Genomic DNA, 25,218 nt, shown 5'->3' on the forward strand with positions numbered 1-25,218 from the left:
AGAAACTGTCTCGGAAAAAAAAAAAAAGTGAAAACAACCCAGGAAATTTAAGGATTTGTTTTTTCTTAGCTCTGTTTCTAAGTCTCCGTATGAGAAGCACACACAGAAATATATAGTGAATTGACAGCGGAACAGGCGCATTCTCTATCCTCCACTAACTTGGAAAAAAGGGGGGGGGGGGGGGGGCAATAAATAAATAAATAAATGAAAATAAAAATAAAGAAAAGGAAAGGAAAGGAAAGAGTATGTAAGGCAAAGAAAGAGATAAAATTATAGTGAGGACCAGTCCCCAGGAGCTGTCAAGTCCAGCCATAGCTTCAAGAATGGAGGTGAGAGGGAACAGGCTAAGGAAAGGGAAGTCCTCCAATCTCCAACTTGTGGGTCCAAGAAGGATCTCACCAATCAAGAGGACCACAGTGTCTTAGACACATGGACAGAGTCCTCAACAGCTACTGATACTCAGAGCCTGGAGCGCACAGACACGGGACCCAGTGACTCCAATTCTAGCTCGCATTTCCAGTCAATGGTTTTTTTTCTCTTTTAAATAATATTGATAAAGTAACATTGGAGAAGTGATATTATTATTATTTGTGAAATTTGGGGCTGTGCATTGATAAAGACTTCCTCAGTCTCCCCAACTCTCTGACTCTTTTAAAGCCCAATAGGAGGTCGTTTTAGACATGCAAAAAAAAAATACTATTAAACAATAAGAAACATCAAAACCCCTCATTATAAAACACAGTGTTGGCTTCCTCAAATATGACAGTTAAAATATAATGTAGAAAATGTCTAAAGTTATTTGGGGGAGTACATTTTACAAAGGAGACATTGACTTCTTTCTACCATGGAGTGCTAAAAATAGCAAACTTACTGTTTCTTTCAATAAGACAAGATAAATGGAGAGGAAACTCAGAATACTAAAATAGAATGAGAAGAAATCAAGGCATCTAATAAGGTGAAAACCCCAATAAAATAAAAAGTACAAATAAAACCTAGTTTATATTTAATCTGGAGATTATTTCAATTAATTAGAAACAATGATCAAATATAATTTTCTCTTCACACCAATTTCTATATTTAAGTTAATTTCTTTTGTTAATAAATGAAAACCCAAAGAGAGCATCATATTAAGAATTCCTCTATATTATTCTGTTAGAAATTGACTTCAGGACTAAAAAATGCAATTCTATTCATTTTTAAGTTGAACAGGCATTCAAAAGGGTCTATACAGCAAATTAAATACCTTAAGAAAACAATATTTGTAATATACAGCTGAGTCAATTTATTTATGAAAAGTTAAATACTTACAATATCTTCTATTATCTCTTTGATAGCTGCCACAGCTAAAATAAATAAGAGAGGAACCAGTGTCGTGTAGCGACCGGTCGGTGACACGTCGGGAATTTGCTGAAAAAGGCAAGATAATTCCAATGAGAACCATAATGCCTATAAAGAACCTTAGAGAATAATGTCACACGCTCTTCTAAAACATTCCTCCTTGACTTTACTAGTACTAGGTGAAGTACCTGGGGAACAAGCTAAGGTGCTTCATGATATTGATATATATATATATATATATATATTACATAGAGCTAACACAGGGTTGGATTATACAAAGATAAAATAGCAGATAATAAAAGATATCATCATCAAAATGTCTTAGGAATGCAAGAAATATCTGTAGAAATGTCCAAACAGTCTAATATAAGTAAATAAACCATGAAATAATGTTTATTCATTATCTCTTTATGCTATCTAGATCGGACAATAATGCTTGAAGCCAGAAAGAAGACAAGATGGACACAGTCCTAAGTTAGGAGTAATTACCTTTGGTGCTGGAATAATTAAACTTTTCTTTATGCTTTGCTGGATATTTCAACTGCTTTTGCTAACAGTAAACATTTGCTATTTTTTTTAAAGCATTTCTTTCCCTCTAATCATATATAACAACTAACTTAAGTGGTCACTTTTGTAAGTGATAATTTTTATAGTGAGCTGTTTAGTATTGATACTTTTCACTGCAGTAAAGCTAGCTGGATAATTTAGGTCCCTCCTCTCTTCAACACCTAAAATGTATACTTCCTGCCTTAAATTTATAGGCCATATCACATATTTGGAGAACCAAAAGGCTTGGAGGAGTGCAGAAGACCTGACCCTGCATGCATGCATGCAGCAGCAGCAGCAGCACTGAATATGCATGAAGGCCGGTTCATCTCTGCCTTTCTATAAGCCTCAGGGGACTGGTGGAGAGTTTAGCAAAGCCTTTCCCACTTCCTGCACACTTGGCTTCGAACAGAGGTTGGAGGATGGCTGGAGCTTTACCTGGAGCAAGGCAATAAAGAGAAAGAACGAGTTAGCCGCTCTTCTGAACTGAGAATAGAGGAACCTCGGAAGGAAGGTGATCACGTTGTATTTTGCAGTACTGGAAGGCAAAAAATAAAAAGAAGCATAAAGCTTAGTCCCTCCCACAGTTAGCTCCCATGTTTTCCAGGTTCTGTTCCCACTGCGGGAGTAACCAGATGACAACATTTTGTGGACAATTTCACATTTGGAAACCATACTGAGGGGTCGTTAATATAAATAAAAAAGAGGAAGAAAGGAATTGGCAAAACAGTAAAGACTGGATCTCATAGGCTTGGCTTTCTCTGTAACATAGTTTGCCCTCTTTGGCCAGTTATCATGCTAAACAGTACTAGGAGTAGCTCGCAAAGAAGGGCACCTTTAGATAAGATACTGGACTACCAACCACATCAACAGAAAATCATCAGCCTTTGAACAAGGCCAGACAGTACAAACATCTTCCAGACAATCCAGCATACAGCTTTTGCTATTCTAAGTGGCACTGTCTCTATGGCCACGCTGGGAACATGGTGAATACTCTATACTATCCAGAATCAGTAAGACATGAAATATGCTGGTATTGGAAACATCTAGGCTTTCATCTTGCTACTAAATAGAGGGAAGATTAAAGGTATGTGCCATATTCTTCAGAGATACTACTGGAGGACCTACAATTTTATAAATATTCGTTATAAATGGGTACATCACAAATCTGGAAAATGTGCCCTAGGGAAACACCAGGATAGCAGTTGAGGTGCTCATGTGGCCCGTGGCTACTCAAAACCTAGTACTTATGTGGGATCTTTTCCTGATTGTTGAAATTAAAACCCTAAGAGATGCAGTAAGGAAGACATTCTTGAAGCATGCCGTATTATGCGCTCTGTATCACAGCTATCAAAACCCACACTTTACGACCCTAGCTAAAACAAACAAACCAAACCTCCAAAAGTTCTTGGTATGGAGTTGCAAAAAACTGTTTCTGAGCTGTCAGAACTTGGCAGGCAAAAATAACACATCATTTTGTGAACAGGTTTAGAGAGAAGTCAAGTGCCTGGGGGGCAGCTTGGATTATTCAAAATCACTAGAGTATAGTAGGTGCTTGTCACTTCTGCTCCTTCCTCCGTCCAGGGTCTTAGTTTTTGTTTTTATCCTTTTCTTTGCTTTTTGTTTGAGACGCTGGTAATTGAGCCCAGAGCTTTATAAATGCTAGACAAAAGCATTCTTCCACGAGCCACACCATAACCAGTGTTAACTAAACTGAGAGCTCTTGGCTATCCTCTGTAGACGAGGCTAGCCTAGAATTCAGAGCAGTCCAGCTGCCTCTGCCTCCAGAGTGCTGGGAACAAAGGCGTGTGCCACCATGCCTGGCATGCGTTTTCTTCCCACCCACCTTGCTCTATCTACCTCCCAGCCTTCCCATGCACCATGCCTCCCCCAGCCCTTCCTACCTGACGTGGTTGTTGCAGAATTTTGTTAGCTGTGGCTGGTTGATGAATATGGTTCTCACTTCCTCCTGATCAGCCAGCGAGGTCTTCTCTGAAACATCATCTGTCTTCTCATACCCTGAAAGAGACATGCATCTTAGTGGAGGACAAGTGTTTTCTTTTATCACCCTTATCCAGACCAGATCCACATTTCAAAGCTATTCTACAATGTGATACTCTGACAAGACACAGGCTGCCCCTTATTGGTGGCAACAAAGAGTAAAATACATATAAAATTTTTGTTAGGGGTGACATTTGATATTTATGTAAAAAAGATCCCCTTCAGAAACAATAGTATTTTTTCATCGTTCCTAATACAAATGCCCCATTGGTCTCTTCTATTTCATAAAATGATAGCCAAAAGTCAAAAATTTTGGACATAGTTTATGTAATAATTTAAGTAAAACTCAAAAAGAGTAATCTAAAATACATTTTAAAACTTAAACATTTTGAATATTTCTGTCTCATTTTGGATGACAATAGAAAAAAATAATTAAATGTTACGGTTTAAGTAGGCAATCCTCAAAATGACCCAACTAGGTGCATCCCCCTCCTCCCTCCAGTTAGAAGCACGATTTCTAACTTCCTCCTCAAGATCATCATAACACTGCTAAGCCACCTCATGGTTGGCACTTGGCTCCTTGCAGCAAGACTGACAACAACAAACCAAACCAAAACCCCCCAAAAACAAACCAAAACAAAAAACAAACCAAAATACAAACCAAAAAACAAACAAACAAACAAAAAACCATCGAAACAAAAACAAACGGACAAGAGAAAACTGGGGTACTGAGGCTGTTGCCACGACCTTGGGTCTGATCCCCTGCACCACAAACAAAATTAAGCAAGCAAACAAACAACAGGATCTAATTAAGTTAAGCCCTCCTCTGGGGAGAAAGGACTACAGAAACATTGTATCTGGGAAGTCCATTGGTTTCCTTGCCTCTTCTCTGGGCCAATACTTCCCTTAAAACCTGCTGGCCTGTGGCCTTCTGAAGTGTCCTGCACTGTGACAGTGGATGAAGATGTTCTGGGTCCACAGTCCTGTGCAGTGACTCCTCCCCCACTGCACTCTTACCGGGAGGTTTTCTGGCTCCCCGGTTCTGAGTCAGCCTCCCCCTACCAGAATAGGAGCTACCAGGAGCCACAGAGGGTGTGTTACTCATCTCCACAGCAGTCAGCAAACAGCAGGTACTCAGCAAATGTTTGCCCAATAGACACACCCCAGATGACATAGAAGTGGTAGCCTCCACCGCCCCATTTTGAAGCTTCTCCACCCACTGATAAAGATACTAATGATAACCAGCCGCTAGTGACAAGTGGTAGCAACAAGCTTGCCCGTGGGACACAGAGATAGTGGGAGAGGGAGACTCACTGAGGTTCTCCAGAGCAGACAGGGTAGGGAGGCACACGCGGACCAGGCACTCTGGCCAGCTCAGAGAAGACTTTCCATGGCCGAGAAAGCAGTCTGAAGCCTATTCTCTGCCTGGCAGGGAGCCACTAAGAGCTTTCCAGAATCAGAGCTGCATTTTACCCTCATCGTTTGGAAGGTCACTGCTCCAAGGTAGGCTCCATCATAGACATTTTTCAGTTTTAGGAATGTCTTTTTTGCCCACAGTCGTGCTCTATTACTATGTCATATTTTAGATACAAACACGAGCTTCATCCCCCTCCTTCTGTATTATCTGATTTTCACATGGGGATTGGGAGATGGATCATTTGGTGAAGCACTTGCTGCACAGGGGGGAAGGCCTGAGTTAAGATTTCCGGACCGCTAATAAAGGCAGAGCGGCCATGACAATGCACTATAATCCCAGCCTGCCAGAGGTAGAGACAAGAGACTGCAAGAGCCAGTTGACAAACTAGAAGAGGCTGAACTGTCACACTTTGAGATGAAGTGGGAGACCCTGCCTCAGTGTATTAGACGGTACAGATCGATTGAGAAAGCATCTTTAGATGGGACTTCCTTTACAGTTCTGCACTCTTGAGAGCCTGACCCTGGGTTATTGTTTTCCAAGGAGTGATGGATTGAGCAGTCCTCCTGAGAGAGTTGGACTAGGCTCTCAAATGGTACATGAGTAGGATCCACATCATACGTCCGTCCCCCTTCGAACCAAATTTGTATTAAGAATTCCTATGATATTTGCCTGGGTCAAAGGGATTGGAATCTAATCATTTTATTTCTCACACAAGAACCTGGGTAATTAAGACAGCCCTAGTGGATTAGCAGAAGTCATAGGAAAATTAGACAAAGAACTTCTCTAAAAGTGGCGACATCTAGAATGGTGACATTTTCCCAAGAGTAGGAGCTTTAAAAAGGCTGGATGGTTCTAGGTGTATAATATCCAGGTGTTAGAAAAAAGGCTGAGGCCAGGCAGTGGTGGCGCACTTTAATCTCAACACTTGGGAGGCAGAGGTAGGCAGATTTCTGAGTTTGAGGCCAGCCTGGTCTACAGAGTGAGTTCTAGGACAGCCAGGGCTACACAGAAAAACCCTGTCTCGAAAAACCAAAAGGAAAAAAGAAAAAAGGCTGAGCAGGGTAGTGTATGTGAAGCTAAGAGCTCTGAGATGCCCTGGCCAAAAGTGACACTGAGATCTAAGACGTACTGATCAAATGGGATAACTGAGCTCTGAGATGCGCTGACCAAACATAATACCAAAAGAAGGATTTTTCACTAAGAGCAGACAGCGAGATCCTCAGGAAGCAAGAACGACTGGGAACCCCTTCACTCCCCCTGAGCACTGCCATGAAGCCTGGCAATGCCATGAAGAATCCACACAGATGTGAAGTTATAACTCCCAAGTTGCCTAAAGGCCAGAGGTTGCACATGCCACCTTATACGATGTATCTGATCCCCCACTGACTACCTGTTCTAGAAACGTGTAGGTCTCATCACCTCAGACATCTGCACAATACTCTAACGAAGGTGTCTGCTGTGGTCCAGGAGTCACTCCATTATCAAACATCGATATCACTCAGACAGGGATGGCTTATTGAATGCATACCCTAATAATGATCAGATCGGAACCACAAAAAGGACTTGGGTGTCTAGTTGTGGTACCAGTCTGCTCTCAGGACAGGCTTTTTCTAGGGAAAAAAACAGATTCAAAAGTTTAAAAAGGCAAGGAGAGAGAAGTACTACATTTGGGCTTATGCCGAGTGCTCCTGAGTGAGGTAAGAGGGGTGGTGAATGGGTGGTCAATGGGAAATTCAGGACATTGGGATAACAGAGCAGGACTATTATAATCATAACTTTTTGGCTTATTAGTGGCATTCTTCAGTGTCAGCCACAAAAACCACAACGAGCTCATACGCAGGTGGCAGGAGGTTCTGCCCCGTGGTCAGCTCTGACTCAAGCCACAACAGTCATAGTGACCTTTAACTTAATGAGTCCTACAAGAGGTTCCTCAAGATGAACAAACCTCAGGACTTACTTACTGTACAGAACAGGTTAGGTGATCAGCATGACCCTGTTCTGAGTCAAGTTCTTTTTCTGTGCCAATGACTGGCAGGCATGTTACAGCAACAATATGAAATAGCTGGCAGGTATGGAACAAAATGGCTATAGCTATTTTGGGGGTGGGGATAGGGGTCAGACCACAACAGTGTCTGAGGGAAAGACCCAAGCTAATGTGGAAGGCAAGAGTTTGTAACTATTTTAATTGGACTGAAGTTCAGCTCAGGGTAGACACTGGCAGGTCTGGATATATCAATAAGCTATTAATCCATATTTCATAAAGAAAAGAACCAAAGCTCTCATTTTAACCACTTTGAGGGCAGTGGGTCACAATTTTGACCTCATCCTTATACTGGGTTAGAGGTGAGAACACATTCTCTTCATGCAATTTGACAGCTATCCAAGGTACACCGGGCAAATGACTTTTTAAGTGTCTGTTTTGTTTTGTTTTAAGGTAGGGTTTCAAGTCATCTGGCCTTGAACTTGCTGTTTCTCAGAGTGTGACCTTGAGCTTCTTATCTTCCTGCCTCCTCTCCTGGACCCAGACCCCCAGTCTGTGCAGCCTTACCTGGAGAAAATTTCCATCCTCAGTCACGAAGGGCACATCAAGAGCGAACTAGGCTCTACTTTGACTCAGTCCTTAGTGTGTGGTGGTCGTAAAGGCAAGCCAAGAGGGAGATCCCTCTCCTCTCAACACGAGAGAAGTCAAACTAAGATGGCACAGAGATACCATGTCCCTTACCACACACACAGTTCCATCTCTGTTTTAAGGACAGAAATTACATCTCGTATGAGTTGGTTGGTAACCCAGGGGGCTTGTTTGATATGTGATATGTGCATTTAAGCCATTGAACTTATTAGCAGCTCTTAATCTACCTATCCAGACTCCTACAGATTCCTGAGAATTCTGCCACCTATACAGGAGGTAGGAGGAAGCTGGCGAAGCCACTGTTTTAGGATGAGTTCTCAGCCAGGCCCTCTCAAGCCACCTTTGATTTGAAGCCACACTAATGGCGAAACCGGCTTGGAGAAAGAAATGCGTCTTTTTCATGCTCTCTAGTATGCCTTGCAGGTTTTCCTGCTATAAAATCGCACAGAGGGCACACAGCACTCATCCAGTCAATAGAAATCGACCCTGAAGCATCGATCTACTGTTTCTGGGACCTGTCTTCTCTAGGTTAGTGCCAATAAGGTCTGGGTTGAACTCTGAAACCAAAATCTCATTGAATGCATATCTGGGAAATGTCAAAGCAAACAATAAGATGTATTAGTTGGTTACTCTCATTAGCATCCTAATTTTCAAAACAGAAATATTATGTGTCTAGCTCCTGGAATAATTGGTATAAGATGAGAGAGTTTGTACACAAAGAACTTACAAAGCACTTGGCACTTGCTAAGTATATTTTTAAAAAGTCTATTATGCTTGAAGCGTGAGCAGTGATGGATGAATTCAGATGTTGAGTCTCAGAGAAGAGGAGGCTGGCACAGTCTCGGAGTGGTAACCCCTCCCCGGCGTAACTGTGAGCCCATCTGTTCCCCCTGGCTTCATGGAAAGTTTCCTGACAATTCCACCTGATTCACATAAGCCCTCGGTCGTCTGATGAGCTCTCAAGTGAGCAAAACCAGATCAGCAGTACGTTGAGAACAGATCTCTTTCTTAGAGGTAGATGCAAACTCTTCAGAGTTTGAAGATGTATAAATCCAAAGGTCATGAATGTATGATGCGAGACAAGGTCACAGGAACTAGAACTAATGTCACAACAGCAGAAAAGCTGACTGAGCAGCACACCTCCAAAGAGTCTCCTGCTTCCTGTAAAGGCATCAGAGTTCAGCAGAATCCTCAGGAGCTCAGGCAGGTGGTAGGGGATGGGAGCATCCCTTAATGGTGTAGGTTGAAGAAGCCAGTGAACCGTGGATCCTACAGTACTGTTTCTAGACTAACAGAAACCTCACAGCCTCAAAGCTGATTCTCCTAAATTGGCCATTCTGAAAAGTCAACCACCACATGCCTCATGAGAACAAAAGCAACTCACCCACTGGTGACTGGGGAAACAGGACTCCAACAACACTGGGCTCACACAACCTAATTCACTTGATCCCGAGTAAGGACAGATACATCCATAGGAATAAACTCTTTGCTCTGTTGAAGACCCTGGCAATGGGAACATGATACTTCAGGTCTCTTACCACTCTCCCCCAGAGCTGCCAAAGTGTAACCCTGCAGCTCACCCAGCCCTGTCTAGCCGCCTTCTCCAAATTCAAACTGACCTCTAATCTTTACATGGAACTCAAACCAAGGCCTAGGAACCAATCGATTCCTAGCAATGTTGGGGGGGGGGGAGACAGGGAGAGAGAGAGGGGGGAAGAGAGAGAGAGAGAAAAAGAAGAGAAGAGAAGAGAAGAGAAGAGAAGAGAAGAGAAGAGAAGAGAAGAGAAGAATGAGAATGAATGCTGTCTTAGAGTTTTGCTGCTGTGAACAGACACCATGACTAAGTCAAGTCTTATAAAGGACAACATATATTATATTTGGGGCTGGCTTATAGGTTAAGAGGGTCATCCCACTATCATCAAGGTGGGAGCATGGCAAGGCATGGCAGCATCTAGGCAAGCATGGTGCAGGCAGAGCTGAGAGTTCTACATCTTCATCTGAAGGCTGCTAGTGGAAGACTGACTTCCAGGCAGCTAGGATGAGGGTCTTAAAGTCCATACCCACAGTGACACAACTACTCCAACAGGGCCACAACTCCAAATAGTTCCATTCCCTGGGACAAGCATAAACAAACTATGATAAATGCTTAAAGGCTTATCTCCTCAAATTCTAGGTTCCTAGAAGTCTATCATATGACCGTCAAGTACAGACATACAGATGAAGAGAAATAACTCCAGCTGCATACTATACTTCCCAGTGTTTCTAAATACCAACCATATCACTGAACTGCCTCAAGTATCATATTCCATTTATATATTTAATAGACATATGCACATATGTATATATAACATATATAATATATAAATAAACTATACATTACATATATTATATACTTGTATATGTATATGCATGTATACATATATAATAAATAATTACTATATAATCTCATACTGAACAGTAAGTTCTGGGTTACAAAAAGGATTTAGTTTTGCACCTATCATTTCTATTTTTGCCCAACAGTGTAACAAGCACACAGCACCACGGATGCACACTTCTTCAGTTTAGTTTGGTGTTTCCAGATCTTTGAGGCACTCATTTCCAGGACTGAGATGCTCAGCTAGACACTTAACAATTACAGATATGACGAGTTTCTTAAAACCAAAGCCAAAAACAACTTTATTCTCGAGACTTTCATAGAGGTTTAAAATGGAGTATGTTCATATCGACCTCTTATTTCCCTCTGTAATCCTCCCAACATGCCCCCCGCCCCACTTCACCCTGCCCCCCATCACAAACTAAGTCCAGTTAGTGCTGGCCACAGGGGCATGAGTGTGGAGCCATTCCCTGGAATAGGCACACCCACTGGCAACAGCTCCCTCCTCCCTCCTCAGTAAGGGGTGGGGCCTGGAAAGTACTTCCCAGTCTGTACTGGAACTGAGCAGACAACAATTCCTACAGAGCAAACTGGCAAGGAAAGCATCGGGTGTCCTCGGTTAACACTGTTCTGGTTGGTGACTTCTTAAAGCCACCAGAATCAAGCCAGTCTTCTAGAATAAATGATTCTGGTGTGGACACTAAATGATTCACTGAAGTGGACAATGCAGTGGCTGAGATCTTAAATGTCCCCTTAAGACCTGCTGTCAAAGGCTTGGTTATCATTCTGTGACAATACTAGAAGGGAGGACCTTAAGGCTAAGTAAGGGGAGACAGCTAGGTGATTAAGGACGTACCTTTGAAGGGAGCGGAAGCTGCCTTGTTCTCCCTCTGTCTTTCACTCTGTCTCTTCCTCTCCCCCCCTTCTTCCTCTCCCCCTTCTTCCTCCCTGCCCCCACTTCCTCCTCCTTCCCCTTCTTCCTTCCTGCTTCCTTCTCCCTGTCTCTCTTCTGTTCTCTTCTCTTCCCTTTGTATTTGTCATGAGATATGTGACAGCATTTCTTCACAAATCTACCAGCATCTCTTTGACCACGAACTCAGTGCTATGATACCCTGCTGCTTTGCTGTGTGCCCTAAGGGATGGGCCTAAGCAACCCTGGCCTGGAGAATATGAAACCAACCGACGCCCAAATGCCTTTCTTCCTGATAAGTTCATTGTCTCAAATACTTTCTTCCAGCAGCAGAAGGCTGACTAACACACCTTTTAGTTTTCAAATGATAAGGGAGTATAGTGATTCGGTAATTTGGAGTTCTAGTTTCTAGCTACATTGAAGATATAAATCTAGTAATACCCTACTTGATCTGATTTGTAGTCAACATTAGAAGCTTTTTTTCCTGAAAAATATCATAATTTCAACTAATGATAAAATTACTTAGAATGCCCAATGCACACATGAAATCACAGATTTATCAGACCGGCTTCTTCATTTTTAGCTATAATAGGACCAAAGGGTGTGTGCAGAGTTCTGAGGAGCCTGAAATAGCAGCAGAGGGAAATAAATAGCCACCTGATACTCACCATTAACAAAACATCGTTTGGCATTTGCATACAAGGATATAAAAGTGGCGTGCTGAAGGTGGCCACTTCACCCTCCTGTAATAACTTCTATTATCAACAATTGTGGGCTGGCATTAGGGCAGCATGTTAGTTACTTCTCTGTAATGAACATGTGCTCCCCTTTCTCAGTAATGCCAATCACTAAACCTGTGCACAGGCTGTGGGGCCAGTTCTGGTTCCTCTGCCGATTACACACATCACCCTGCATAAACCCTTCCCGGTTATGTTCTAGTCTTGATAAATGAGGAAGCGGGGCTGAGATTCTTCGGCTATCTTCTAGTCAGAAAGCACTCAGAAGTTAGTATCTTCTGGGTGTGGGCAGAAAGCCAACAGCATGTGTATTTATAAGAACAAGGAAATGAAAGGTACGAGCCTTTTCAGAGATGTTTTATTAAAAAACAAACAAACAAAAAAACAGTTGATTTAGTCTGTAGTCAGTACTCAGCTAGACGTCAAACGTGGATTTGTAACTGTAGCCAATCTTCTGTTCTTGAAGAGATACTTGGTAACTATTAGGTTTTGCCAGCAGCCGCCTGATTTCTTCTGAGCATTTACCGCAGGGTTACCAAGTAAGAGGGCCTTAGGCTTCCTCCAACCTCTGTCCAGAGCCAACTTGCACTTTCAGGCCACACCGCAAGATGCAACCAAGGACAGAAAGGCTCAAAGGTTATCTACGTGAAAGGCTTAACGTTTTCCAAGCCTCGTCACAGATACCACAACCCAATCCGCAGAACTTAATCCCATCATTTGTTCAGTCAACATACTTAATCTCTTTGGGCAAGCCATTTTACAAACCATTTCGGAAACAGCTGAAGATAAGGTTCCCCCTCTTTGGGGTTTATTTTCTAGAGTAGAGGAAGATAATTAGAGATCATTCTAAGGGAGCCGTAGGAAATGGCTAGCAGCTAGTGAAAGCCTGTCAAAGTTCTTTAGTCTCACTGTGGTGATAGTTTTTTGCTTTGTCCAGGGCAAGTGATGCTTCATCCTGAGTGGTCAGAGAAGACCTCTCAAGACGCTGAATTGAGACCTTAGTGATAGTTAGAAAAGATGGGGGATAACATTGACTCAATCAATGAGTATTTCCTGGGGGAAGATATGGCTAAGAGAACCCGAATCAACGAAGAAGCAGGAGCAGATCCAAAGACACAATGAGCACCTTGAATTTATGTTCTCAGCCTAACAGGAATCCACTGCAAGGATCAAGTGCAAGGCCACTGGGAGGCCATGTGATAGCACAGGTGAAAGACAACGGGGTCTGGATTCAGCTCGGGACAACTGATAGGAGAAGAATGTAGAAACAGCCCTCATGACCTACATCTCGTTATCTTCCTACCGTGCTACAGTGTCAGACACGCCTGCCACTTAATGTTACACCAAGCAAAAGCCCACGATCTGCAAGAGTTGTAGGACTTAAAAAATAAATATCCTATCCATAATCTTTTTATTGATTATATGTTAAGCTTAAACTACTCCAGATATACCAAGTTAAACACAATGCCAAACCATAGCTTCCACTTCCCTGTGAGGTTTTGTATAACATGTACAACTGTGATACCGTTGGCGCACTACAAGGAAATATCCTAGCTATTATCTGTGATGAAATCAGAAAGGCAGATTATGGGAGGGGGAGGCCCTTGAGTCAGATCTGTGTTTAAAATGTGCCTAGGGCATTTCTATACAACTCTAAACAAAGCACTGTATTGTCTGGGCCTTACTTCCTCAGCCATAGCCAACCACTGCTGTTAGGACGACCTGACTTTGTGTTCGCAATGTAGACTGATGCTCGCTACTCAGACTGTCCCCGTAGTCTAGTCTCCATAGAGACTATAAAAGGTAGTTCTTCTTTTAAAATATTCGCTACAGGAAAACCACTGCTGATAACACAAGTAGAAGGGGATAATTGTTAAATCAGGATTATGTCTAGTGTGAACTGATGTTAGCAGCAAAATAATGACTTTTCTCATGCAATTCTGTAAGCAGATATTAAATAAATAAGTCTTCCTCTAAACTACCATCTCTAGATAGGGATGATGCAACTGAAATGTAGGGGTGAGTAGGTAGGAGGGAGAAGAGTTGCCTCATAACACACTTGGAGAGCCATTATGACTGTGCAGATTATGCAATTAGGAGGAGGGCCGAGATTGGACTCAAAACACCTCTTGTATTATCTTCTAAACATACTATGCAGGGTCCAATTACCTATTAGTCAATGGTTTCCAATACTCATTCTTAAAGAGACTATATTGTTTGCTCGGGATTCTTGACCTAGATAGAGGTTATTAAACAAACAATCATGCTTACAACAGTCCGAAGCTAATAAAAGAGTATGAACTGGAAAACTAGCTGGCGACTTAAGAGATGCAATTAAAGCAAGGCGCTGCTTAGGAGGAAACAGAAACACTGCCCACTGTCCTTTTCAAAGCACACACACAGACACATGCACACACTCACAAATAAAAGTATCCTTCCCTTTCTGTCCTGCACCAAGCTGTGTTTTTGTTTCAAAACAATCTGGAGAAAGGACTTAGTTGTTCTCATTCTCTCTATAAATGCAAAGGCAGTTACTGTAGCTACAAAGGAGACTTGAAACCCTGCATTCTGCATTGCTGAAGTGGGGCCACTTCAAATGTTCAATTGGGAGCACAGTAGCTGCTCAGACGGAGGACAGGAGGCAGGCATTAACTCGGGGACCAGGACCTGGACACGTGGCAGCTTCGGTGTTCATACTATACTTTGAAGCAAGGCACTAAAGAGATGAAGCATCTGCCCAAGTATGGGAATTAAAAAGAAACTCTGCAGTACATCTCACCTGCATTAGTACGTCATCACTGGACTGAACACCGCTCAGGCTCTGTGGACATCTGCTGCTGTCACTAGTTCAGTGTCTGCTTTCCTGGAAGTCTCCCACTTTTCTTTGGCAAACCACCCACAGGAGTACTGGGGCATCCCTTCGATCACCTTCCTCGGTCCCATTTAACTGAAGAATGTTGTGTGCAGCAGGACTTGGTGGTATGCATGAGTGATGGCCCACTACTCACACTGCCTTAGCTCACATGTGACCCGCCTGTAAAGCTTCTGTTCTGTTTGTTTTGAACTCAAGCTTCTGCCCATGGAACAACAGTGCTCGTTAGGGCTGCTGAGATGGCTCAGTGGGTAAGAGCACCCAACTAACTGCTCTTCCGAAAGTCGGGAGTTCAAATCCCAGCAACCACATGATGGCTCATAACCATCCATAACAAGATCTGACGCCCTCTTCTAGAGTGTCTGAAGACAGCAACAGTGTACTTACATATAATAAATAAATAAATCTTTAAAAAAAAAAAAAGTGCTCATTAAACCCTTTCCTGTACCGGGCTCAACTTCTTCCAAATGCTCGCACTCATGACTGGCACTTCTGCACCTGCCCTCCTCAATAGATCATTAAACTTCAGGAAAACTTCCACAACAGGCTCTACTTGCTCAATCAGATCATCTGCTTGTTCTAATTAAGTTCTTCATCCAGCACATTCTAGAACACTGTGGGATGCCACCCCAAGGGACTTGTAGGACAGCTGAAAAGCTTTCCATACCCATTGCTTCCTCTCATTACCTTCTTGTTCGAGCTGCTGTGACCCTTGCCCATTACCTTTAAACTTCTCTAAGTTTATTGAAAAGAAGAAGCTGTAATAAAAGGATACCTAACTCTCATAATGTAAAATGTGGTTACTTGCTTTATTCGTTCACTCACTAATTCATTCACTCACTCAACCATTCATTCAACAACTGAGCATGACCTCATCTCTTCCTTGAATTCCAATTCTTACAACGCTTTTCTACAGCCATCATAGCCCTGATGAATTTCACTTACATATCAGGACACATTCTTTATCACTCTTCAGTGTACCATGCAGAAAAGTTTACATCTGAGGAATGTGCCTGGCATATTTATGATATACTTCCTGAGTAATGGATACACATACTGCACACACACACATTGTGCACACTGCTAGTAAGAATAACAGATAAATAGATTTCCCTAACTTTGGCAGCAAGGCTAAATCAGGAGTAAAGGCACACTTAAGTATTAAGTGGGTATGTTGCTCTAACATAGGGAAGTAACATGATCCACTCCACACAAGTCTTGTGTGCACATCCATCAAGTGTTTATTACATTTTCGACTTTGATATAAGGTATCCAGAAATTCCCAGAAGTTTGTAATCTTGCCCCCTGCCATGATAGCCACTAGCATACTTTCCTATAAGGACCTGCTTTTACGATACAAAGTGTACTGGCTAGTTTTGTGTCAATGTGACACAGCTGGAGTTATCACAGAGAAAGGAGCTTCAGTTGGGGAAATGCCTCCATAAGATCCAGCTGTAAGGCATTTTCTCAATTAGTGATCAAGGGGGGAGAGGCCCCTGCTTGTGGACGTTGTACATCGTGGTGCGGAGCCTAGTGCGCACCACGATGTACAACGTCCACAAGCAGTGGACAACACAAGACAAAGTGTACTGGCTAGTTTTGTGTCAACTTGACACAGCTGGAGTTATCACAGAGAAAGGAGCTTCAGTTGGGGAAATGCCTCCATGAGATCCAGCTGTAAGGCATTTTCTCAATTAGTGATCAAGGGGGAGAGGCCCCTTGTGGGTGGTGCCATCTCTGGGCTGGTAGTCTTGGGTTCTATAAGAGAGCAGGCTGAGCAAGCCAGTGGAAGCAAGCCAGTAAAGAACATCCCTCCAGCCGGGCGTGGTGGCACGCGCCTTTAATCCCAGCACTCGGGAGGCAGAGGCAGGCGGATTTCTGAGTTCGAGGTCAGCCTGGTCTACAAAGTGAGTTCCAGGACAGCCAGAGAAACCCTGTCTCAAAAACAAACAAACAAACAAACAAAAACCAAAAAAACGAACATCCCTCCATGGCTTCTGCATCAGCTCCTGCTTTCTGACCTGCTTGAGTTCCAGTCCTGACTTCCTTTAGTGATAAACAGCAATGTGGAAAATGTAAGAGGAATAAACCCTTTCCTCCCCAACTGCTTCTTGGTCTTGTTTGTGCAGGAATAGAAACCCTGACTAAGACACACATTAAACAGTATTTTTCTTTAAGGGCGTCTAGAAGAACAAATTTAAAGAGACAAGTGTGAGCACACAGCAACACCCTTTGTCTACAACAGGAAGAAAATAATACGTGAACACCTCCTGAAGTCACACTGAGTTGCGGCAAGCTCTAACAGTAGTACTATGAATCCTGTGTGGGGGATACTAAGAAGAACTCCGAGATGTTCAGAACAAAACACTATCCATAGGCAGGATTCCATGGAGATCTATGGCCTGCCTAGTATTAGGCTTCACTTGGCATGAGTCCTGAATCTGTGGCAGGCAGATTTGGGTGTCATCCTAGAAAAATAATCACGTTGGGCAGCTTGGGTTACTAGGAAGTGACAGTAAAGCATTTACTAACAATGTCAACATCCATGCTCAGGTGGAAACACAGGAAATGCAATGAATGAGGGAGGGGCTCTTATGACATCACCTTAGAAACACCACGTGGTCTGAGAGAATAATGAGAAAAATCATGTGCCACCAAACAGACTGACTAGCACCGAGGGGATTTCCACAGTGAGACATCGCCATCTCCAGGAAGGGGCAGTCAGCTAAAAGTATTGGCAGCTTGCCTAAGCCTCAAGCCCTACCCTAAGAAGGTCTTGGAAATAAGATGCTGAATGAGCTGTGCCTACAGACTGGATTCTAACTGACAGAAAAGGGGGAACAGAAAGGATGCACTAAAAGAGGCAAAGGGTAAGGAGCCTTGATGATCAAGTCACTTCAGAATGCATTTCATGTTATCAGGAAGACCCCCAAAGGGGAGACTCCTGACTGGCTAAGACAACATGCTGACTGTTAGGCTCCCTGAAGAGAGAAGAGAATGGAGTATTCAGACTCCGCTGACATTGGACACAAAATCCTAGAACGAGTGGCAGGAGCGCCAGAAAGGCACACAGGCTTATATGTTCCAGAGTAGAATGCACGCACAGGCACACAAGATCAGAGTGAAGGCATTTCTTAAAATCTTACGAGCCCACCAGAATGCTTTCCCCCTTCATCTGGGATGCAAGAAACTGATGAAACAGGCCTGTGGCCCAAAATAGTTACGTTAACAGATAACAAAAGCAGAACTTAGCAACTCCTACGTCGTCACTTCATTGTCTGTCAAGCTGCAGCATCCAAAACCAGACAGGGCAGAAGCCAAGGTCAGAAGAAATAAAGCAAAGGGGAAGTGGAGAGCTTTGCTTTATTAGTTTAAGGTAAAAAATAATACCTTCAAGACTCTGTATCTTATAATAGCAACACACACACACACATACTCACATGCTCTCTCTCTCTCTCTCTCTCTCTCTCTCCCTCTCTCCCTCCCTCCCTCCCTAATTATGAGAGCCTTAATGATGGTTAAGTGGAGTGTCAGAGCCATGGAGCTCAACAGAAGATTCAAAAAATGAAAAGACAAATACCAAACAAAATCCACTGCCCCACTCCCCCCCCCATCCAAACAGCCAGATTACATACATGACAGGACACTGTTTGTACGTCAACATATGTGCTTTCTAGTCTCACAGATCTAAGCCCGTTGTTGCAAAGGACTTATAGAAATGGTTTAAACACGAAAACTTTGGAAGTTAAAACGAACATCTATTCACACTGAGAATTCAGGTAAGACTGAGTAGGATTTAATTACTTTAAAGAAGCTATTTCAATATATACAGAGACACAGAATATATTAAAAGGTGTGCCATTTTACAAAGTCTTCTTTATATCACCTAACCCTGAACAATACTGCTATTGTACCGTGATTCAGAGGCCAATGTCTGTCAAAAGCCTAATACAAAAAATGATTAAGGGTATCATTTGATGACCAGAAACCAGTAAATTTCCATAAACAAATTGCCTGCTTTTTCTTTTTTTTCCTCCCTCCCTCCCTCTCTTCGGCCGGCCCTCCCCAATCTCTTTTGAGACAGGGTCTCCCTATGTAGCCTTGGCTGGCCTGGAGTTCACCAAGTAGACCAGGCTGTTGACCTCACAGTGCTCTGCCTGCCTCTGCTTCCTGAATGCTGGGATTAAAGGTGACTATCACAACACCCAGCCTTTCAATTCTTTATTACAAATACTAAATGTGTAGTGGCTTTGGATTATAATGTAGCTCGGTGGTCCGAGGGTTGGTTTATCATGTGTGAGGCCTGGGGAAGGGGATGGGATAGACAAACCAGCACCCCCTTACAACCCATGGCTGTGTATCCATGCATATCCACAAGCAGGCGAAGCCCACTGAAAGGTCCAAGCATGGGCTGCACTGAGGTCCTGCTTCCTTTCCTCCCTAGATATCAGGATCAACGCAATTTGCACAGAAGAGCCAGGCCTCTTCTGGGAACATGGACTTGCACTTCAGCAGTGAGGTCAGCTAACTCAGCACCACAGAGATGTGGGCTTCAGCGTGCTGCAAGCATGGCTTGTATGTGGCTCAAGTGTGTCCCACAGTGACTCATGTGCTGAAATCTAATTCCCACTGTGAGACATTAAGAGAAGAGAAACAATTTAGATCGAGCCCTTGGGATTCATTAGGAGTAGGTGAGGTCAGAGTGCAACCCCATGGCTGAATTTCACAACTGAAAGAGATTTACCATCTCTCTCTCTCTCTCTCTCTCTCTCTCTCTCTCTCTCTCTCTCTCTCTCTCTCTCTCATGTGTGGGTGTGTCTGTCTGTCTCTCTTGTGTGCCTCTTTCTTCTCTGTCTCTAGGTCTGTCTGTCTAACTCTGTCTATCTCTCTCTGTATCTCCCTATCTCCGTCTCTGTGTATGTGTATGTGTCTGTCTGTCTCTCTCTTGTGTGCCTCTGTCTTTCCTTGTCTGTCTCTCTCACTCCTTCCCTATCTCTTGGCACACCACAGGAACACTGTAATCAAGAAAGCCATACCATTTGTAAATGAACTCTTGGCTTTGGACCTCAAGAACAATGAGGGAAAAATCAATCATCCTCCTTTATAAAGCTGGTTACCTGGTTACCTGGTTACCAGCAGCAATGGTCCTCAACCTCCCTAATGCTGCCACCCTCCAATACAGCCCCTCATGTACTATTCTGCAATCATAAAATCATTTTTTGTTGTGACTTCCTAACTATGATTTTGCTCCTATTATGAATTATACTGTAAATACCTGTGTTCCCTGATGGTCAAGGCCACCTCTGTGAAAGGTTCGTTTGACTCACAGGTTGAGAACCACTGCCTTGGAGTAATGAACACTGGACCAACATACATGCCAGAGGCATGGCATAGCAAATGGGAAAGACAGACATAAAAGCCAGTGCAGAACCAGACAGAGCAATCGAGTTCATAACCCTGCCCCACAGGCTCACCTGCCACCCAGAAGCTTCCCTGGCAGAGTATGTAAGTTAGTGAAAACTCAGCTAAACCCCTGAGTTCAAATGGTGGAACGAGGACAAACCGGGCATGAGACAATCAGAAGTCATGCAAGGTTGGGCAAGATTAAATAGGTTCAAGTCCTATACTAAGGCCTAAGAAAGACAACTGTGCAAATATAACATGAGAGACAACTGGCAGAGCAAGATGTGAAGAGAACGCACTGACCGTTGTGTTTTCTCAGCTAGAAAGAGCTGCCTGAGAATGGGGTGACCTGTCTCAGGAGATGTGGTACCTCCTCAGAGAGGAAGGGATTCCAGCTGGAAATGAGCCCCCAAATCATGGCTAATATTCTGTATCAGATCTGTGTTGCAAAAATGGCTTTGAAGTTCTATCCCAACCCCAGAAATAACTCATTAATATATGTGTATGTGTGTGTGTGTGTATATATATATATATATATACACACACACACATAGCTAAGTATAGCTCTTACCCCTCATCAAAGAATCTTCTTTTTGTAGCAGATACCATTTGAGAAAGCTACAACTAGTCAAAATGCAGAGGATAACTGTCTGTGGGGTACTCATACCCTGTGGATACATCTACAAGACACCCACACCCACAGCTCAGATATAGCAATGAATCTCCACCTATGAAATATCAACAATACAGCCATTCAGCTGCTTAAATAAGACCTGAAAACAAAAACTCCAACTGACATGCCAATGTACACAGGGGGTGGGGTGGGGGGGGGTGAAATCTAACAGGATCTCCCCTCTAAATGAAGAGCTATGGGCAGTGAACATATATGTGTGTGTGCATGTATGTGTGTGTCTGGGTGTATGTTTGTATATGGAACACTAAAATTAAAGAAAAAGAAGCCATGAATCAGAGAGGAAGTAAAGAGACATGGGAGGGGCTGGGATGAAGGAGGGGGAATGACATAATTATATACTTTTCTTTTTTACTTTTAATTGTGTGTGTCTGATGTCATCATAATTTAATTAAAAATAAAAGAAAATCACAATTTATAAGGTCATGGAGAACCAGTCGTATAGTGCTGGCCCAGAGAGGAAGTTAACACTTGGAACACAGAAACATGAGCCACCGAGCCACAGTGAATGTTTGTATGATAGTTAGCTCCAGGGACTCCAGGAGCAATGCACTTCCAGGAAGACACCACCAAATTCCAGCTCTGAAGGAGTGAGCTTGCTCCTAGAAAATCCTGGGGAAATCTTAATAAGCAACTGTGAGGCTCAGTGGTCATGTCTTCTTTAAAGGCACTTAAGTGTTTTACAACTCGAAAGCCAGGCAGATGAATAACTGGCTGCAGTGACTTCGCTCATTTGAATACAAGCCACAGAACTACTCAATTAACATCATCTGGGGGTCACATTATTCTCAGGATGATTTGCAGGAATTTGACTGGCACCTGCTTTTTACCTCTATTGTGACTTTGCAATAAAGAATCAATAACCTACCATGAGTCTTTGAAAACAATTCTGCAATCATAAAACACACACACACACACACACACACACACACACACACACACCACCTAGTGAAGGCACTAGAAGCCTAGCTGCCAACTATAATGGTAATGGGGTGGGTCGTCAGTACAGTACACACCACAACAAATGCTCTGTGTGTCAGAACAGCAGTTTCCCCGCCTGCACTCCTTACCAAGGAGGAAGCTGTAGGGCTCTGTGTGCGTGGTTATGAAAAGTAGCCTAGCTTCCTGGCATGCAAAAAGCCCAAGTGCACTGAACCAAACTAGGAAAGGCATCAAAGAGCTCCTGCCCCTCCTTAACCAGGAGACTGGGTGTGGCGCTGGGATGCCTCTGTGTAAGCACGTGGGCAGGATTAAACAACCCAAGACTGGTTAGGTAAGACAACTCAGAGATCTAAGGGCTGTGTACTCAGGTCCAGGTAGGGCAGCACTGGCATCCTTTAGCCTGTCAAGATGTGGCTAGGAAAGGCGACAGAAACCTCTACTGAAGATACAACTGGACTGTGTGGATGACGGCTGGTGGGCTGCGCAACTTCAAGGACCCCCAGCATGGCACTCGGTGACATTAAAGCAATGACAGCTACACACATGTGAGGTAACCAGCAGCCTAGAGCAAGCAAGCTGAGAGGGCTGAAGCAACAAAAGCTTCGAGCACTTTTCTCACGCCATGAATAAATGCTGCCTAGTGCAGAATGAGTCTTCTAACGTGGTGCATGTCGGGATTCCCTCGCACTTCCTGGAGGGCAAGTAGGCTTAGCTCAGTAATGGTGCCACCATTTGGCCACAGTCTTCAAACTTTTCGACACTACATCTTTATTAGCAGCAAATCAGCTGGACTCTCCTTCGAGCTTTAGTCTCAGGATGTCCGTTGACCACCATCTCTACGGACAACCCTGGAGTCCAGGTCACTTCCATCTCCCGTTACAACTTCCCAAGGTGAAATAAGACTCTGGGTTGGGGCCCCAGGGACATGTCAGGCGCTTCCCAAGACCCCAGCATGCAACCGGGCTTTTCTCTCCTCCCTTTTCAGCACGCAGATGTGTTACTGGCAGTTATTAGCTTTGGCCAAATGAAACTGGTATTTGCAGGAAATTAATAGGGGCTTTGCCCAAGGCCATGCTGCTTTCGAATGGGCCAGGAGCAGTATCAAGGCGGGTTTGGAGGGAATTAATTCTAAGTGCCTCATTTCACTTTCTCTCAAGGGAATTCTTTATAAGACACCAGTGTGAAAGGCAAACAGAATACTCTGTATTGGTGCTGGCCACCGACACCTGAGCATGGAGCCTGCCCCGGAGTGGAGCTGATAGAGGCCTGAGACTGATGTTTTTGTTTGCTCGCTCGCTCCCTCCCTCCCTCCCTTCCTCCTCTCCTCCTTTGAGAAAGACCATGAAGTTGGATAAATGGGTAGGTAGGAAAGATCTGGGAGGTGCTGGGGAAAGGGAAAGAATATGATCAAAATAGAGAGTATGGAAAAGTTTTAATTAAAAATCTTTTTTTAAAATGCTAAAGAGAAACCGGTGCACACCTGAAGGAGAGCCTCAGGGGTGCGTCACAGTGCACACGCACTCTATTGTCTGTGTGCTCCATGACCAACCGCTGTCAGCAAACAGACAAAACACACAAGAAGCCTAAACAGAAAAGAGGCCATCATTCATTTGCTTCAGTGGACAATACAGATAGATGCCTGACATAAGGACCACTATTAAGCTCAGGCTAAAAGCTCTGGTCTTTAGTATTAACCAATATTCAAATATATAGGAGAGTGTTTCACACGCCCCAGTAATCAGTTCCTTGGGGAGAGTGACTTAATAAGACCAGGGGAAACTCTACTTGGCATCTGGGGAAATTAAGAGGGTTTTAATTTTTTTCCCTTCGCTAATTAGATTCACGTTGTAGTTAACAAAAAGTCAACCTGTGTGATGATTTTTCTTTTTACTGATTAAGAAAGAAAAAAGACAGGAATAGTGACTATCTTGGTCTTAAGTTAGAACTTTCACTTTCCTATTGACTTAAAAAAAAAAGTTAAGATCTTGTGGCTTGAAGATCCTCTTACAGTCCTTGGATCTCCTCCCCAACGACTAGCTCTCGTAGTATGAGAAGGAGCCACACACGGCTATCAAGGGAGAAAATAAATCAAGTCCTATCTAGCCCTGATGCCTGAGAATACAAGGACCGGAATGCCAAAATACCAGTAAAGGTGCACTAATGGCACTGATACCTTGGTGGTAACCAATAGCTACCTAATTGTACATAAGGGCAGCTCGGTAAGAGGGAATCCATGCCTGGCAGTCTAAACTCAGCCCACTTCCCATGGCTGTGAGGCCATGGGACCTAGAGGAGAGCCTATTACTGACACTGTGATAAACCAGTATCATCTCTCACTGCTTTCCAGAGTTACTCTTATACCTACTGATAAGTGCAGTTCTCAGCCCCCCTCAAAACCAACCAAACAAGTAAACAAACAAACTTTTTTTTGCAGTCGATGAAGCTCATTACAGAAAGCCACATGTGGTGGTTTGAACATGCTTGACCTAAGGAGTGACACCATTAGGAGGTGTGGCCTTGGAGTAGGTGTGGCCTTGGAGTAGGTGTGGCCTTGTTGGAGGAACTGTATGGGTAGGCAATGAGACCTGCCTCCTAGCTGCCTGGAAGACAGTCTTCACCCAGCAGCCTTCAGATGAAGATGTGGAACACTCAGCTCCTCAGGCACCAGGCCTGCCTGGAAGCTGCTATGCTCCCACTTTGATGATGATTGACTAACCTCTGAACCTGTAAGCCAGTCCCAATTAAATGTTGTCCTTATAAGAGTTGCCTTAGTCATGGTGTCTGTCACAGCAGTAAAACCCTAGCTAAGACACCACAACTGGTCAAAACAGAGGCCAACTCATCCTGGAGTGCGTGTTCCCAGTTAACATATTTACAATACGACCCCTACACTTAAGACCCATGGAACATTATGAAAGATGAGGTGGAAAGATTGCAAAAGTCAGGGGACCAGGACAACTGTTTCTAGATAGTCTCTCCTTTGAGAAGGGGTGTGGTAGGAAGCAGCAGGTCGATCTGAGACAAGGTATCAAGATACACTGTATGAAACTCTCAAAGAATTAACTAAAATATTGTACCATTAAAAAAGAAAAAAACAACAAAATACAAAAAAAGAAAACATACAGGGTCAGTCAGAAGGCTCAGCAGATAAAGACGCAGAGTCAGGTCCCCAGAATCTATGTAAAAAAAGATGCAGTGAGCGACCCATCTACAAGAGACTGTGCTTAGACGTCCAACACACACACACACACACACACACACACACACACACACACACTACTTTTTTTAAAGTTAAAATTCCACAATAAATTAGAAGCCACATTATTATATAATAAAAAAATATTTACAAATGCATAAA

General features: G+C 43.4%; 1 protein-coding gene across 4 annotated transcripts in view; it reads right to left on the bottom strand.

Annotated features, from left to right (window-relative positions):
- Atp8a1 (ATPase phospholipid transporting 8A1) overlaps positions 1-25,218 on the bottom strand; it is a 226,668-nt gene that overhangs the window by 187,853 nt on the left and 13,597 nt on the right. For all 4 annotated transcript variants that reach the window (XM_021211312.2, XM_021211313.2, XM_029545002.1 and 1 more), the window contains exons 2-4: positions 3,789-3,903; positions 2,323-2,422; positions 1,309-1,407 (exon numbers count right to left, since the gene is read on the bottom strand). In XM_021211312.2, the coding sequence (XP_021066971.1) occupies positions 1,309-1,407; positions 2,323-2,422; positions 3,789-3,903 (314 nt within the window). The remainder of the gene's footprint in view (positions 1-1,308; positions 1,408-2,322; positions 2,423-3,788; positions 3,904-25,218) is intronic.

The sequence above is a fragment of the Mus pahari genome, chromosome 13 (genome assembly GCF_900095145.1).
Source record: "Mus pahari chromosome 13, PAHARI_EIJ_v1.1, whole genome shotgun sequence".
Taxonomy (NCBI): Eukaryota; Metazoa; Chordata; class Mammalia; order Rodentia; family Muridae; genus Mus; species Mus pahari.